This window comes from Chelonoidis abingdonii, chromosome 4, assembly GCF_003597395.2.
Source record: "Chelonoidis abingdonii isolate Lonesome George chromosome 4, CheloAbing_2.0, whole genome shotgun sequence".
In the NCBI taxonomy this organism is placed as follows: Eukaryota; Metazoa; Chordata; order Testudines; family Testudinidae; genus Chelonoidis; species Chelonoidis abingdonii.
The window spans coordinates 33,008,179-33,025,435 of NC_133772.1; the positions used below are offsets into that span (position 1 = coordinate 33,008,179).

Sequence of the window (17,257 nt, forward strand, 5' to 3'; positions counted from 1 at the left end):
ATATTGCGCTGTGAACTAAGCTCGTTTTGCTCTCCTTTCTCTATTTTGATCCGAAAAATTGTAAATTAACAGAAACATCCCGTAAAGGGGGAGGGGGGTTGCTTACAGGGAAACTCCTAGTCAACATATGATGGGACTTATGTGAAAAACTCAGATTGGATATAGTTTAAAAGAACCCACCCTCCCCCTTATGTCACATTTACATGAACTTTTTAATAGATAATAAATGATTTTTAAACGATACAGAAATTTAATTTCCTTTCGCCAAACGTGTAATGAAAAGGGGGAGGTGGGTTGCTTACACTGATAAGCCATCAATGCGGAGGGTTCATCAAAGCGGAAGCAACTAGAGTCACACGTACCCTGGCCGTGCTGAAACTCGTTTCAAGGGCTCTCTGATGCCGCAGCGCCTCCAGGTGTGCTCTTCTAATCGCCCTGGTCTCTGGTGCTCGTACTCAGCGGCCAGGTGATTTGCCTCAGCCCCACACCAGCCATAAATGTCTCCCCTAGTCTCACAAAAATTGTGGAGCACACAGCAAGCAGCAAATAGCAAGCGGACATTGGTTTGGCTGAGGTTCTGAGCGAGTAAGTAATGATCGCCAGCGACCACTTAACGGCCAGAATGCACTTCTACACCATCCGGCACTTGCTCAGCCTGTAGTTGAACAGCCTCACTGACCACTGTCCAGGCTGCCAGTGAATGGCTTCATGAGCCATGGCATCAAGGGGTAGGCTGGGTCCCCCAGATAACTATAGGCATTTGAACATTCCCAACGGTTATTTTCTGGTCTGGGAAGTAATTCCTTGCTGCAGCGTTTAAACAGACTAGTGCTCCTGAAGACGCGAGCGTCATGAACCTTCCTGGCCATCCACGTGGATGTGGGTTGAAACGTCCCTTGTGGTCACCAGTGCTTTGCAGCACCATTGAAAAGTACCCCTTGCGGTTCACGTACTGGGTGCCCTGTGTGTTCTGGGGCCAAGATAGGGATATGGGTTCCATCTATGGCCCCACCACAGTTCGGAAAACCATTGCAGCAAGCCATCCACTATCACCTGCACGTTTCCCAGAGTCACAACCTTTCGTAGCAGCAGCTTAACGATTGCTTTGGCTACTTGCATCACTGCAGCCCCCACAGTAGATTTGCCCACTCAAATTGATTTCTACTGACCGTAGCTGTCTGGCGTTGCAAGCTTCCAGAGGGCTATTGCCTCGCTCTCCACTGTGAGGCTGCCTCTCATGTTTGTATTACGGCGTTCAGGGCAGGGGAAAGCATGTCACAAAGTTCTAAAAAGGTCTCTTACGCATGCGAAAGTTTTTGCAGCCATGCGAATCGTCCACACCGTCAAACAATCGCGGCTCCACCAGTCTGTGCTTGTTTCCATGCCCAAATTCGGCGTTCAATGGTAGTAGATGCCGTTAATAGCAGTAGCTCCGAAACGCTGGGCCAGCGGTTTATGGAGAATTCTGCCTCCATCTCGTCATCAGCTGTCTCTCACCGTCAGCAATAACTGCCTCCTCCTCTCCTCCTGCCTTTGCAGTTCATTGTTCAGTTATAGTCAGTCGAGAGTACGCGAGGTGTTGACAACGGTCAGAATACCGTTGTGTGATCTCAGGGTCCATGATTGCTGTGCTATGGCATTTGCCTCAATGCACTCGGGGAAAAGACTCCAAAGGTGTGTCTGCTGCCTTCAAAAGGAGGGGTGAGGCTGTACCAGCACCACCCGGGCAATGTTTTTATGCCCCATCAGGCCACTGTGCTCTCAACACACGAATGGGAACTATGGGATAGCTGAGGAACAGCTACCCTCAGTGCACCGGTGACTGAAATCGATGGTAGCCTTGGACCATGGACATAAGCAATCGATTTTTTGATCGCACTGTGGACGCGCAAAACCGATTTTATAACATCGGTTTTGTAATATCGGTTTAAACTACTTCGAAATAATCGTGCAGTGTAGACATACCCTTACAAAGCAACAGTGAGCTCAAGCATTGAGAACAAGGAGGGAGGACGCCAGGTTTCAGGGCGTGAGTGCTCTGAGACCTAGACAGGCTTCATTAGGTACACAGGATAATTGCGGTCTGCTCCAGAGGAGTTTGTAATTACATGGCACTGACCCTGTAAATATCCTGCTCCTCTGTTCTAAACACCTCATGCAATACCTGGTGCTTACAGATGCTTTCCCTGGAAATACCCTGACCCATGGCCCCATCCTATCAATACTCTCCCCCTTCTGGGAAATTATCCTGGAAGTAACCTGCCCTCTTAGGGTAATTGCATCCAAATACCCTGCCTCTAGATGGCATCTATCCCACAGATTTCCTGCCCTTTGGAACTACTCCATCTTGCATAACTAAGAACTACTTATGCTACTCAAAATTATGCCAGGACTGGTTTGGTCATAGACCAGGAGAGCAGACAGATGGCTTAGAGCTTTCTCCCTTCTCCCCTCTACTCCTGCACTGATCACAGCTCACTCAAGAATCTGGGCCACGGAGTGCAACATAGGTGTAAAGAGCTACAGGATCAGATGCACAGAGGATGTGGCAGCAGAAATGAGCCCCTTTCTATCAGACAGAGAGTGGGAGACTGGCCTTTTGAATATTAGCTGATTTTCTACACTGAGAGAACTCTTAGGACAAGCCCAGGGTGTGTAGTGCTGACCTCTAGACAGGGAACGTGGAATACAACCAGTGTAGGAGGTGATGTCATCATGGAGAGCTCAGAGGTGCATGCCAAAACTTTGTGAGCGGCAAAATCCTCAGACAATCAGAACTCCAGTCAGGCTCTCCTGCCTTAGGTAGGGCTCTGCACCTGGATTCTTCCTCTCTCTCCTTGGTCCAAAGCTGGCCTGATGATTTGTAGGGTCAGATGTGGGGGACAGGCACATGAGTTTCCACAAGATCTTGAGCCATCCTGTGAGTGGCAGAAATTCCCTGACACCATGGGTTCTCCTGATGTGTGGGTCAATTTGCTTTGTGACATGAAGACCCACCCTCAGGAGCCTGCGGGTTTTTCATGTGTTGAGGAAAGACTGGAAGGGAAGGATCTCTATTGACTTCCGTCCCCCATCTCCTTTTGCCCATTTAGGCCTCATGACCCCAGAAGAGCACAAGAAGTTTGAGAGCCTGAACTCTCCCCACAACAAGTTCTGGATCCCCTGTGTGTGGTTCTCGAACCTGGCTGTGAAGGCGCGGAATGAGGGCAGGATCCGGGATAGTGTGCTCCTCCAGGGCATCCTGAATGTGAGTTCTGGAGAAAACCAGAGGGCATGTCAAGAAGGAACCAGCTCTGCCCTCTTCTCTGGGTGGAGCAGAAGGACTTGCTGCTGGTCACCTAGGGGAGCAGGGAGGGTGAGGTGGGGCTTAGAGACTGCACCAATCACACGCATTGTGTAACTCCATTAACTTCAATGGGAAACATGCCCACTCATATCTATCACTCAGTGGAGGGGAGAAAATGGGAAGTTAGTCCAATACGGTGTGGGGTCCACTAGCACGGCATTTGTGTGAGACAGCCCAGGACTTTAGACAAGGAGACTGGCTCTTCTCTCACACTGCTTTACAAGGGTGTAATGCCATTGACTCCAGAGGAGTTACTCTCAGTTTGCACCAGTGTGAGAGGAGAATCAGGCCCTGAATCCCCTCCTGACTTCAGTAAAGAAAGGGTCCCTTCAGGACAAGCCAGAGGTCCCACTGGTGCTCCAGTGTGGCAGTGGGGAGGGCAGAAAGCTCAATATTTAAGAATGGGCAAAGCCCAGGAATGAATGACCATAGAAAGTGAATTCCCTGCTCTATCTGGGAGGTGTGCCCTGCGTGGGGTTAAGCGCAGTCTGGAGGGGAAGGAGCATGGCAGGGTGTTAGTATGAGGTAGCTTTTCTGTAGAAGGGAGCCATTCGCTTTTCTCTGTTGTTCCCCACTCCAGGAACTAAACACCTTGCGTAGCCAGTGTGGGCGACTCTATGGGTATGACTGGATCAGCATCCCGCTGGTATACACTCAGGTGAGTGCAGGAGGCCCTCTGCAGCCACTGCCCCACCCAATGGCCTCTGCAAGGTGAATCACAGCAGACAGAGACACAATGTGCTGGGAAACAGGCAAGGCTCTTTAATACAAATGTGGTTCTCCACATACACCACCACCGCCCACATGGACCCCCAGATATACCCCAAAACCACACATGGAGACTCCCCCAATGCACACTCTACATACACAGACTTACCCACACACATAAACACCAACTTATGCAGCAAACACATATCCCCAGCACACACACACCGATCCCAGGCATGCACACCCACATTCCTCATCAATTCACAGACAGACAACCCATGGACAAACCTACGGTGGGTGACCCATGTGTCCCCACACACACTATAGATATAAATGAACTCCAGACACACTCCCATGTATACCTCCTACATGTACACCCCTCCAATGCCTGCTCATCAGCCTGCAAATGCATCAGCTTCTCCCCACTCAACAATGCTGGTACCGATGACACTGGAGAATGCAGCACAGGTCTGAGTGGGAGGTGCCATCTCTATACTCCCTCTGGACAGGGAAAGCTGTTTATCTGCATTAGACACAACTCGCTCTAACCGTTCAATAACTCTCTGACAGCAACCCCCGGATAGACAGCTTGAGGCCAGCCCCATCTTGCATAATGCAGCTGCTTAGGCAATGCTCACTCCCATTAGTGTGGTCTGCTGTGAAATAGGAACAACTCCAGTTCTGGATGGCTGCAAAGGTTAGTGGGGGATTTATTTAGAGTCCTGTGCAGATCAGATTCTCCTGCAAACTAGGATCAAAGACCACAGCTAGTCACAGTGCTGTTCCACAGGAGCTCGGACACTACGGGTGGCTAGAGGATGCTTTCCTGGAGTGCACGGCACAGCGCTAAACCACCTCTGCTCACCCCCTCATGCGCACACACACTGTGCACTAATGTCCTGAGCCAGCAATGTCAGCTCCACACAGTGGTTAGCTCTTCGGGGTGTCTAGGCATCCATAGACAACAGGGAACTGTACAGCCGAAGCCATGCCCAAGGAGTACAGAGTGGGGATTCAGCTAATAATGAGGCATGGTCAGGGGATTCATGCCACTGCTGGGACATCTGGGCCGCCTGCTGGGGGGGTCCAGTCACCGAGTTTCTCCAGGTCATCCTCTCGGATGAACCTGCCACACAAGAGGAATGACCCCTTGTCCCCTTTCCCTCATTACTTGTACCAGGATGTAGGGAAACCTGAAAGCCCCTGCAGTGCCAATCAGCAAAGGGAGACTCCTCCCACCCAGGCGCCAGTTCACAGGAGCAATGGGACAATGAAGACAGAAAACTTAGAGTCTGATGCCTTCGTGTCAGCCCTCTTCTATGAGATACCTGGCTTTTATAGTGCTCCACAGACATCAATCAGCTCCATCCCTATGATCTTCCCATCCAGGCATCTTCCTAGGACACAAGAAGCCCCCTGCTCTCTCCAGCATCATGGCCTGTTCGACTTCACTGAGAGACAACTTTGCCAACCTGTCATGGACCCCCCACCCCAAATGCACTATGGATCCTTGGATCCAGGGCCAGAATGCCAAGCAAGACCAGCTTGTTGAGGCTGCACTGCCTGGGTGGGAGGAAGGTCAAACCCTCAAGAAGGAAGAATCTGCCCATGCAGGCTCCTCAGTCATAATAATGGAAACAGTTTCTCTCTGCTTCCAGTTGCCTGCAATGGGAGTTCTGTCAGCGATATCCAGCCTCAGTCCCCTGACCCAGGGCCCTACTCCAAGTGCATTGTGAGCCAGGCATGTCCACAAGTGCCCCTGAAGTTTTCCCATCCTGGCTTGGGTGCGGGGGTTGTCCAGAGCAGGGTGGAAGGTCACCCGGCAGTGTTGCCAACTCACAAGTCTTGCAGTATTTATTTTTATCAGAAAGCCCCAGCTTCTGGCATCAAGAGATTGCATGAGAATCTCAGCTTGCATTGAAAAACTAAAAGAAAGTTTCCAGCCCTCATGGTTGTAGAGAAAAACTTGAAAATGTGCTGCAAGTGAAACCTGGAGGCTGAGAAAGCAGAAGACAAATTAAAAATAGATCTGTATAAAACTACTCAAGTTTTAAATCAAGCACATCATTTTCGGGAGCCAGACTCATGCTTTTTGAAAGTTTGGGGTCGGCAATACTGCAGGTACCATCCTACTGGGAATTCTAGCAACCTCCAGCATTTGGTCCACACTGGTATCTCTTGGTTTCAACTGAGAACCAGCCCAAGAACCAGTAGCTCAACAGTCCCATTGCTCCGGTAGGGAAGACAGCACTTTGCCACCTAGCTGAGACATCAAGCACTCAGGGAAGTTTCCTGGGGGCAGGAAAGGGAGACCAGGTTGCACTTCCCAGCTCTGCTTATGATTTGTTGTGCAGCTTCGGGCAGGTCACACAACCTTTCTGTGCCTTAATTTCCTCATTGGCCCTCATGGGGGTGTTGTGAGGCTTCACTGCCCCTAAGATATGTGCTTTGCAGGTGGAAGGTGCGGTAAAGGGGAAAAGCTTTAGCTTTTCCCCAGAGTTATATGGTCATTGAGGGAACAGGGAGATAATTTGAGGGGTGGGGGGTACATTTAAAAATGTCTGCAGCAGAAAGACACATTCCTGCTGAGAGGAAGCAGGTGGATTGGGGCAGTGCCTGTCCAGAGACTCGCCCAGCTTTGCCTTTTTAAACACAGTCTTAGAAAGGCCGCAGAGGGACCAGTCCCGCAGCGCTCCTCAGCAGCCTGCGGTAGTCTGGAGGTGTCGGAGGGGAATCCAAGGAAGGATGTCCAGGAAAGCAAGCTAGGAACTGAGATCTGCTTCTGACTGCATCCCCCTGCCCCTCCCAGGTGGTCACAGTGGCCGTTTACAGCTTCTTCCTTGCCTGCCTGATCGGCCGGCAGTTCTTGGACCCAGCGAAGGGGTATCCTGGCCATGAGCTGGATCTCTTTGTGCCTGTCTTCACTCTCCTGCAGTTCTTCTTCTACGCTGGCTGGTTAAAGGTGAGTCCAAGGAAACATGCTCTGACCTTTTGGGATCCTCCTTTTCCCAACATGGGAAGCCTGGAATTTTTTCCAGGCCCAGGCAAGAGTTTCTCATATCACTCTGAGGGACATCCCACTGTCTGAGTGATCCAGGCCCTGCGCTGCCATGCAACAGGCCCACAATCAAGTCCCAGGGCTTAGCATTCTCTGTCTAGGCCAGCAGAGGCTGAGGGCAGTTCCCTGTATCTGAGTGCACCTCCTTGCAGGAGATCTGGATTCACATCCTAAGCCCTATAAAATCGGGACATCTGGTCACCCTAGCTCTGAGGCAGTGGGCTTCGTTGACCCTGCAGAGAATTGCTCTGTGGCCACCCCTCTGGCTGAATCCAGGAGTTGCAGTGACTGTCTGATGGAGACCTGGCTTCCTCCTCCTCAGCAGCAGGGCTAATGGACTGTAACACACTAAACAGCAAACACACATTAGCACTAACTGTCCCAGAAGCCACATGGCAGCTAATCTTCCCTTTTAAACCCCCTCACTGCTGCTCATTGCAAGAAGCAGTGTAGCTGAAATGTGCTTCCCAGGCCTAGTGCTGGGGCACAGCTTCCCAGTGGCCCTGCAGGATGCTTTTTTGGGAAGGGGATTTGAACCCTTGCCATATGCTCTCAATGCGCAGGTGGCTGAACAGCTCATCAACCCATTCGGAGAGGATGATGATGATTTTGAAACCAACTGGCTCATCGACAGGAATCTGCAGGTAATGGTGGGCCCTGATCCCAAACAACAGGGCCATCAGAGATGAGAGCGGTGATAGGGCAGCACCCAAGGACTGAGCAGACTCATAGCTCCAGGTCTCCAAACACAAGGAGAGAGGTTGGGGTGCGCTCACATGGCACCTCTTCTCTATCATCCCTGGTTCCTTCTCTGCACTGCAGACAGCATAACATTAGGGTGGGGCCCTGAGTGTGGGGGGAGGGGGGAGACAAAGGGGTCAGAGTAAGGAGAAGGAGGGGAAGGAGTAAGCAGAGATTTGATAAGAACCACTTTCTGCATGTGCCAGGAAGCCCAGCTCCTTGTTCCCTCAGTAGCTGAGGAACCAGTCCACGTGCATGGAAGGTTATGGGACAAGATCTGCCCCTATAGGACCACACCTCTGAGCATGTGACTTTCTGTGTATGCTGCTCCAGTTGCACATGCGTGAGGGGCTGCGTCCCTTCATGCTCCTCCTGTGTCATTCTCTATCCAGCCCAGGTGGCCTGTGCTCATGTTTAAGGCTTTATGTGACTTGTCTATATCAGGGGCAGCTCCAGGCACCAGCACGTGCCTGGGGTGCCAAGCCAGGGGGCAGCAGCATGTCAGTCGCCGTGAAGGCGGCAGTCAGGCAGCCTTCGGCAGCTTTTCTGTGGGAGGTCCGCCAGTCCCACGGATTCGGCGGCAATTCGGCAGCGGCTACGCCAAAGGCGCAGGACCGGCAGATCACCTGCAGAACCTCCACCGAATCCATGGGACTCGTGAACCTCCTGCAGAACCACTGCCAAATCCGCGGGCCCGGCAGACCTCGCGCAGAAACGCTGCCGAAGGCTGCCTGACTGCTGTGCTTGGGGCAGCAAAACACATAGAGCCTCCCCTGGTCTATATCTCACTGCTCTCCCACTACGGCGTTGTGCTGTGCCATTCCTGCCCCGTCTCAAATCCAGCACCCCCTTCTCCCATCGATGACCTTGTGCCTTTTCCACACTCATTCTTGGGCCTAGAAGAGTCTCCATCCTACTGGGGACCAACCAACAAACTCCACCTTCAAATCCCTCCTGAAACACACCGTTCTATACTCCAAATGGTGATCCTTCACTTTCCCCTTCATTCCAATTTGTATACATAAAGAACAACCCTAGTAACTAACAACCCATGTACCAAACCCAGCTGCTTATTCATTGGGTGCTTTCCTGTTGTATCCCTTCCCCACTCCTGGGCCTAGTCATATTGCAAACTCTGTGGAAGAGAATTTGTTCTCTTAAATGAAGGTGCTGCACCATGCAGAATGATAATTTTACCCCCTTGAGTCTGACATTCCCATCATCCCCTGCAGGTCTCCCTTCTCGCTGTGGATGACATGCACCAGGATCTGCCCCTCATGGAGAAGGACCTGTACTGGAATGAGTCCTACCCCCAGCCACCCTACACCGCAGCCACTGCTGAGTATAAGCGGACATCGTTTCTTGGCTCAACCTTTGACATTAGGTGCGTGAAACTTTCCTGCCACAAGAAATTATCAATGGAGGCCAGATTTACACCCCATCCCAGAGCCACAATGTATCAAATTATCTCTGGATTTTACCAATGCTCTTCTAGGAAGGCAGCAATTCTTCCCCTGCCACAAATGCCCCCGCTCTGGAGTTCAGTGTTGCTCAAATCCTCTCTTGTGCATGTGAAAACATGGTAAGAGATTGTGTCTATATAGCCCAGAGAGAGAGAGAGAGAGATTCGACTTCCTCCATCAAAACGTTTGTGTTTGCATTCCTTTGTGTATAATGATGCCTCTGCCCGTCTCCAACACGAGTGTCCATAACTGTGTGCCAGATACTGTTCCCCATAGCAATATAGAGGAAGACGTCAGGGGCTGAAGTTTGCCAGTGCTTGCCCTGTACTGCAGTCATCCCCCCTGATCTTCACTGATCTCTATTTACTATTCTAGTGGAAGGCAAAAGTCCATTCATCAAGGTCCCTTCCAACACACTCTAGAGGAAAATTCCTTCCAGAATTCACAGAGTCACTGTACGTAACAGCCTGTTTTGCCTCTCCCCAGCATGCAGAAAGAAGAGATGGAATTCCAGCCGCTGGAGCAAATTAAAGAGAATGAGGAGGCAAACCACTCTACACCACTGCTGGGACATCTGGGCCGCTTGCTGGGGGTCCAGTCACCTAGTTTCTCCAGGTCATCCTCCCGGATGAACCTGCCACGCAAGAGGAATGACCCCTTGTCCCCCTTCCCTCATTACTTGTACCAGAATGTAGGGAAACCTGGAAGCCCCTGCAGTGCCAATCAGCAAAGGGGAGACTCCTCCCACCCAGGCTCCAGTTCACAAGAGCAATGGGACAATGAAGACAGAAAACTGAGAGAGTTTGATGCCTTCGTGTCAACCCCCTTCTATGAGAGACCTGGCTTTTATAGTGCTCCACAGACACCAATCAGCTCCATCCCTATGATCTTCCCATCCAGGCGCCCAGGACGCAAGAAGCCCCCTGCTCTCTCCAGCATCGTGGCCTGTTCGACTTCAATGAGAGACAACTTTGCCAACCTGTCACCTTCCAGGGCTAGTGATGTGGACAAAAGCCAGAGCTCCCTTGGTTCTGCAGTTAAGGAAACTTTTGTTTGGCAAGGAGAGCGAGACAAAGCCCCAGACTCCCTGGTGGTGACAGTAGAGGAAGGAGAGAATAACATGTTGAACAATAAAACGAATGAGGTTGCCCCTGTTAGGAGTCCAGGGCCTCAATCTATAGTATCGGAAAGCCCCAAGTTTCCCTTCCTAGCAGAGTCTCCAGACCATGAAAAACAAGGCAGCTTCAAGAGCTTGAAGAGTCTGAAAAGCCACCGACATCCCTGGCTAACTCTGGAGAACATGACACCAGCAGCCACCCCAAACTCAGATAATCCCAGCAACTTTTATACTCCCAGCATGAGAACCCCTGGTAGCAGTGGGCCCCTCTTCTTTTCATTCACCCCCGTGACATCCCCAGTGCTGGAGAGGTCACGTTTAGGGAACTCAGGCACTGTGCCTAGACCAAGCTCAGATGATGCATCTAGTGCCCTGGTACAGGCTTCCATAGAGGTTTCTGGGACTGGAAGAGAGACAGGAAATGGAAATGCTAGTGCTCATCACACTGAGGAACAGAGAAGAGCAGAAAGTCTCTCACCTAATGATTCCGGTATCTCCTTAGCAGAGGGTGACTACGTCGGGCTGATGGAGGTGATCATGGAAGCCAGTGAGAATGTGTCTGATGAAGTGGATAGATACAGCTAAATGAAGAGACCAGCTGATTTGTTCTGACTGCTGAGATACCCCCCTACTTAGGATACTGCAGTGTCTTTACCCCAAATGATATTGGTGCTCAAGATGCATAAAGCTTCTACAAAGAGGCAATACAACCATACCAGCCCTGTACTGCCAAAGTTTGAGGCTTCAGTACCTGATGGATGATGGCATGAACTTGTTCCCAGGGCCAGTTTACTAGCAATGAACCTCATGCAATAGAGTGTACAAGAGCAGTTCATGGAACCTCAGTGTCACACCTATGGGAATACCTATACAATTAAAGCAAAAAATGATTTTATAAAATTCTTCATTAATTGCAAGTACCTGAGAATGGAGCAACATAGGACACCAGCATTTTGGCAACTTGGGTGCATACACATGAAATCAGAAGTCTGTTTCCTAAATATGCCTGGAATGCTGACCCATTACAAAACAACACCAGCCTTACTGGTGTCTGCCACAAGAGACCCAATAACAAGTGCCCCCATGCATAGTTCCTCAGTTTACACTGAATGGCGGTGGTGTTCCAGAGGATACTGTGTTTTCCCCTTCCCCTATATATACACCAAAGACTAAGGAGCTTTCACTAACTTTGCTTGCCCTCCATCCAAGCTAAATTGAAGTATGACAGGTTTCAGTGGTAACCATGGTAGTCTATATCAGCAAAAAAAAAAAATAAAAAAAAAAAAGAGCCCTTCTGGCATCTTAAAATTTATTTGGGCATAAGCTTTCATGGGCTAAAACTCACTTCAACAGCTGTATGAAGTGAAAGATACAGGAGCAGGTATAAATACATGAAAGGATGTGGGGTGCTTTACCATTTGTTAAGTCAGTCTAATGAGAAATCAATTAACAGGATACCAATGGAAGAGAAATAATGTTTGAAGTGCTAAAAGAGTGCCCCATTACAGTTGACAAGGTGTGAGTGAGAGTAGGGAGAAACTAGAATTGAGGAAATTAAGTTTAGGTTTTGTAATGACCCAACCACTCCCAGTCTTTATTCAGGCCTAATCTGATGTTATCTAGTTTGCAAATTAGAGATCTGCAGCTTCACATTAGAATTTTTGTTGAATTACCATTTTGATGTGTTATTGAATGACCAGATTGAAGTATTCTGTTTTTTTGAATGTTGTGATTCCTGATGTCAGATTGTGTCTATTCTTTTGTGCGGAGACTGTCATTTAGCCCATGTACATGGCAGAGGGGCATCACTGGCACATATATCACATTGTTAGATGTGCAGGTGACTACACCCCAGGTGGTGTGCCTGATGTGGTTAGGTCCTATGATGGTATCCCTTGACTAGGTATGTGGACAGAGTTGGCACTGGGGTTTGTAGCAGGGTTTGGTGCCTCGGTTGTTTGTTGTGTGGTGTGTAGTTGCTGGTATTTGCTTCAGGTTGGGGGGCTGTCTGTAAGTGAGGCACTCCTTTCCCTGCTGAAGGAGGTCTTTAGAGGTGGCCTGAGAACCTCCTGCTGAAGAATATTAGTCCACAATTCTTCCATTCTCTACTAAGTGCCTCACTTTTCTTTCCCATGTCTTTGCAGCACAGGAAGCTAGCTAATAATGCGAGGTGTTTCTCAAAGCTTCTGGGAGTGGTATCTGTAAAGAGGTCAAGGTACAAACATTTGACTAAGAGAACCGAGATTACTGTTCTTTGGCCACTTCCTTTACGATTATCTTTCCCCCCCTGTAGTTTAAGCTAAGCCTTCTCTATATACCAAGTGCATATGTACTTATGGACTAATCCCTACATTAGGTCTCAGTGGTAGGGAACACCTCCCCTATTCACTTAAACTTAAGTCATAGGCTGCAGTCTGTGGTGAACCCAAAGGAATAGCATGCAGTCAGTGATTCAAGATCTGCCCCCACTAATGTATTCACACAGCTGACCCCCATTCTGAGAGAGGTCATCCCAAAGTAAGTCAGGAATATGCTGTGAAACCTCCAAATGTAGGACTCACTCCATATTACAGTGCAAGGCAAATGAAACAAACTTGAAACAAGTCACTTTATTGGATGTAAGGTGTTACAAATACAAACAAAAAGGTGTGATTTTTGGTACAGGATGACGTTATCTAAACAGCAGATGCATGCACTGCTGGGCAAGCTAGGAGACCTACTGAAACCCATGGGTGGCCTATTCTGAGACTTCAGCTCTCATTGTCACTGTCCCCCAGGGTGTGCTTGTCAAAGAGGTACTCGGCCATCCCATATTTGGGTGCCCCCATCTTGCGCAGGTTGGTCACATGGTCACCCAGTTGTTTGATGGCCTTCACCTGCTCATCCAGGTAGTGGGTCTCAATGAAGTCACACAACTGAAAGAGGGAAGGAGAGAGTTTTAATTCATGTCAGTATTACTTATTCAGCCAAAGGGGAGGTCTTGACAGAATCAAAGAACAGATCTTGGGTTCTGGCACCTTCCAGAGTATGATTTGGAAGGGGGCATGGCATTACCTCCTAATGGAGTTTGTTAGGCATGGGAATTTGATGTTATACTACATGGTTTTTTCTAGGGGGAGAAAAGGACTGCCCCTCCCCAAACTCCTTGAGACAGGATTATACTCTTGAACCACTGAAGCAGAAAAGCCTTTGATTTACTAGACACACCAAAATGTCGCAAGTTATTTTAAAGTAGAAGATCCCAGATCACCTATACATAGGCATATGCCAGTGCCCAGTAGTGCACTGAGAGGGCTTCTGTTTTCCAGGGGTTCATTCATTTAATTTTAGGGGTTTAAGTTTAGTAAGTGGAGTTGTGTATGTCTAAAGTTTCAAGGTTTTTGGAGCTCTGTATATACCTTAGTGAGTATGGCATTATACACATTACAGGAATATACTGTAATCAGCAATCTTTATAACATTCCCTAGTTTGCTTTAACATGTACTGTTTCAGGCAAGATCTTTAGTGTGCAGCAGCAAGCTGTACAGACTAATTCATGCACAATACAGTGTACTTTAGTAATCACACCTCTGTACTCCACATTACAGCTCTATGCACAGAAGCCCTTAGATACCAGAAATGATTGTGTGTTTACTGGATAAATACTAGCTTCATTTTTGGAATCAGGATGCTTTATACTGACATCAAAACCAACTCCAAAGCAGCTTCCACCACTACCCAAAAATATGCTAGAGTTGGTCTCTTGTTCCTTCAATTATTTCTAGCTATGGAAGCCTCCCCTTGTAGTATTTAAATTTCAAATCTTTATTATTTACGCCCTTGGCAATTTGAACACTCCAAGTATTCATTTAGCCATTTAAAAGAACTAGGTATATTTACTCAATCCACTGATCTTGTTGCTTGTCCCTGAATTTCTACAATTGAATCTCAAAGATTTTCATGATGCATGAACATGCATCATGAAGTCAACCTCTTCCCACCCCCCTCCAAATTCTGTTTAAGTTTTCAACTTTGAGTCTCCATAAAGTTGTAGTATTCACAGGAGACCTGCAGGTTTTCAGACATTAATTCAGGATTCACAGCTACTTTTACCTCCCATGCATAAGAGCAGCCCACAGCTTCATGGGCATCTTAGACAGCTATTAGAGTCATATTAAGCTGAGAATCAGAATGAATCCACAGCGTCACCAGGCTACTGAGATATGAACAAAGCTTGTTATGCTTATCACTCTAGCTAAGCATTATTTCTGGAAAGCTGACTGAAAATATGTTCAGACAGGGGTTCTCTGCTGTTGAACAAGCCAGCTCCCTCAAGACAGCCTAATGTCACCCATATGCATATGACAGTGCTCTATCAGAGAATGCAACAACCCATTAGTTCTGTCAATGTTTTTCATAGGACTGAGTGGATGCTTATATTAACAGTAGTAAAGGGGCTAAGATGCAGGATGCCCTCCTTCAAAGAAAGATGCTCTACTCTGAATTCTATCCCTTGGGAAGTCCCTGCTTGTGTTACAGAGATTGCATGGTTAGACACCCTCCCCCCCATCCCAAAAAACAGCCCTCCATCCTTAAAAGCTTGCATAAGCACATTCCAATCACAGCTTCAGCTTCCACTTACATGAGGGTCATTCTTGTCAGTTGCAAGCTTGTGCAGATCAAGGAGTGCCTGGTTCACATTCTTTTCCAGGTGCAAGGCACACTCCATTGCTGTCAGCCCATTCTCCCAATCATCACGATCTGGTTTCTAACATAGGAAAGAGAAAGCACACAACTACAACTTAGCTGCCATCAGAGGCCACACAGCAGCAGGGCAGTGAGAACACTCAGTTTGACAGAATCTCTTTGGAACCAAGACACTGGACTTAGGTAACTTGCCAAAAACTTAGATCTTCTTTCTGAACTATGGTCCATCATACCAGATGGTTAGGAACGTCGCTGTCATTATGGCAGCATGGAGGTGCAGTTCAAGAATCTATATAACCCCAGAGCAGCATAGTACTCCTCCAAACAGATTTCAAGAAATGAAGCTTCTAAACATGGGAAAAAGTGACCTAGTGTGCAGCCTGAAAATTTAAATATCGTGAGAAGACTCACGAACAGCTCACTACTGCAGGAAAAATCTGGTCTTCAGCCAGACAAACCCCTGCTTTAAGCCAACCCAGGTCTCCAAAAGAAGGGGTGAGGAAGTGAGAACCAGAATATTTGTTATGCAAGTACCAGTGCTCCTGACCCCTGATTTTATTTTAGTGAAGATAGTGTTAATTACTGGTGTTCTGAAAGGCCTTGCAACACATGCAGTCTTCTGACCAGACTGATGCTCAAGACACCTGTTATAGCATTGGGGATATGTAAAAAACCAAATAGAACAGTTCAATTGCTTGTAGAAGCAGGATTCTCCTGAACCCCTTTTTTTACATTTGAGACTCTCAATTAAGAAGAATTTAGAATCCCTTTGAAGAGTCATGTCTACATCACATAGCTGATACAAAATTATCCAGACTGGCTTGGTGATATATTGATTACAGACTCTACTAATCTGCTCCCATGGAATTCTGCAGTGAAGGCATAGCATGCCATTGGAAACACTAATATTCATGTTTCCCTAGCAACCATGAATCTAAGCATACTAACATCACTTGCAAGACGAAACAAAAGCTGGGTTGAGAGTGCTCTAGTTGATATGATCTGCAAGAGACTATCAGGGAAGGAGGTTATTTCTGTACAGTGTAGAACCAGCTCTAAATACATCTTAAACTAGATGTGTGGAGTATCACAGGAAAGACTGACATACTGTGAGAATTAACTATACCTTAGTACTAGTATCAAACTATCAAAACTATCATGGATTCTCATTTACCATGTCTCTGCCCTGCAATTCTCTTCTAGTGCCTATTCACAAGTTCATAAAATACAAAATATCTACATGCCTACTGTTACACTACTAGTGACTTGTGTGCCCATACTGGTTTTCATAGCCCCACTCTTCCAGCCTGGGAGCAGATCAGAAGAGGAAGTTACCATACCACATTTTATGCCCTTGAGTTGTCTCCTTAGCACAGCTGCTAACCTTGATGTCCTGTAGAAAGATGCGACCACCCCTCTGGTTCTGCAGCTTCATGAGTTTTTCGGCATGCTCACGCTCCTCGTGTGACTGGTGCAGGAAATACTTGGCAAAGTTCTTTAGAGCCACATCATCCCGGTCAAAATAGAAAGACTGAAAACAAAATTCAGATTTAGAAGTTTATTAGAGACTATTTAAATAAAAAATGATAAGAGTTTGAAGCATCAGTTATTGGTCATCGGGGGTAACATACAGAGTATAGGAGGGACGCTGGTATTTGGATATTGGTTAGCACATAATATATACAGTCTGCAATGTCCCCAATGCGGAGTGTACAGTGCATGGAATCAAGATTAGTAAGGAAGTGGTGAGGGTGCATCGCTCATACAGTGGGTTACATGCAGTCATGGTAAAGGTAAGCGGTCCGGGACAGGATGACCCTCACATGGTGGAATCCAGTTCGGTGGGTTCAAGGCTCAGGGGATATAGTTCAGTAGAGGGGGTTTATAGGTCTCCTCTCCCCCGTGGGTGCACAAAGCCATGCCGGCTCACTCCTGGTATTGGCTGTGGCCGGTGATGTGCTCTGTGTAAGTGTCCCTAGACCACCGAATAGTGTCTGAGACCATCAAATGTCTCATGAGCCATGCACAGTGATGGCCCACCCCACAGGCCCCAAGTACACATTCATTACAGGGGTCCCAGGCACCCAGCGCCCCGACGATCAAGGCGTTGGTGTAAACCTTGTAGCCCTTTACTACA

General features: G+C 48.0%; 2 protein-coding genes across 2 annotated transcripts in view; one reads left to right on the top strand and one right to left on the bottom strand.

Annotated features, from left to right (window-relative positions):
• BEST1 (bestrophin 1) overlaps positions 1-11,611 on the top strand; it is a 26,131-nt gene extending 14,520 nt beyond the window's left edge. The window contains exons 5-10 of the mRNA XM_032779914.2: positions 3,093-3,247; positions 3,927-4,004; positions 6,864-7,016; positions 7,676-7,756; positions 9,086-9,237; positions 9,803-11,611. Coding sequence (XP_032635805.1) covers positions 3,093-3,247; positions 3,927-4,004; positions 6,864-7,016; positions 7,676-7,756; positions 9,086-9,237; positions 9,803-11,018 — 1,835 coding nt within the window. The 3' untranslated portion in view covers positions 11,019-11,611. The remainder of the gene's footprint in view (positions 1-3,092; positions 3,248-3,926; positions 4,005-6,863; positions 7,017-7,675; positions 7,757-9,085; positions 9,238-9,802) is intronic.
• A 1,416-nt stretch (positions 11,612-13,027) lies between these two features.
• On the bottom strand, positions 13,028-16,666 carry FTH1 (ferritin heavy chain 1). The gene is made up of 3 exons (XM_032779915.2): positions 16,505-16,666; positions 15,056-15,181; positions 13,028-13,348 (listed from the first exon to the last, which is right to left on the bottom strand). The coding sequence occupies exons 1-3, from the start codon at positions 16,553-16,555 to the stop codon at positions 13,184-13,186; spliced, it is 342 nt and encodes a 113-aa protein (XP_032635806.1). The 5' UTR covers positions 16,556-16,666; the 3' UTR covers positions 13,028-13,183.
• Positions 16,667-17,257: the final 591 nt, after the last annotated feature.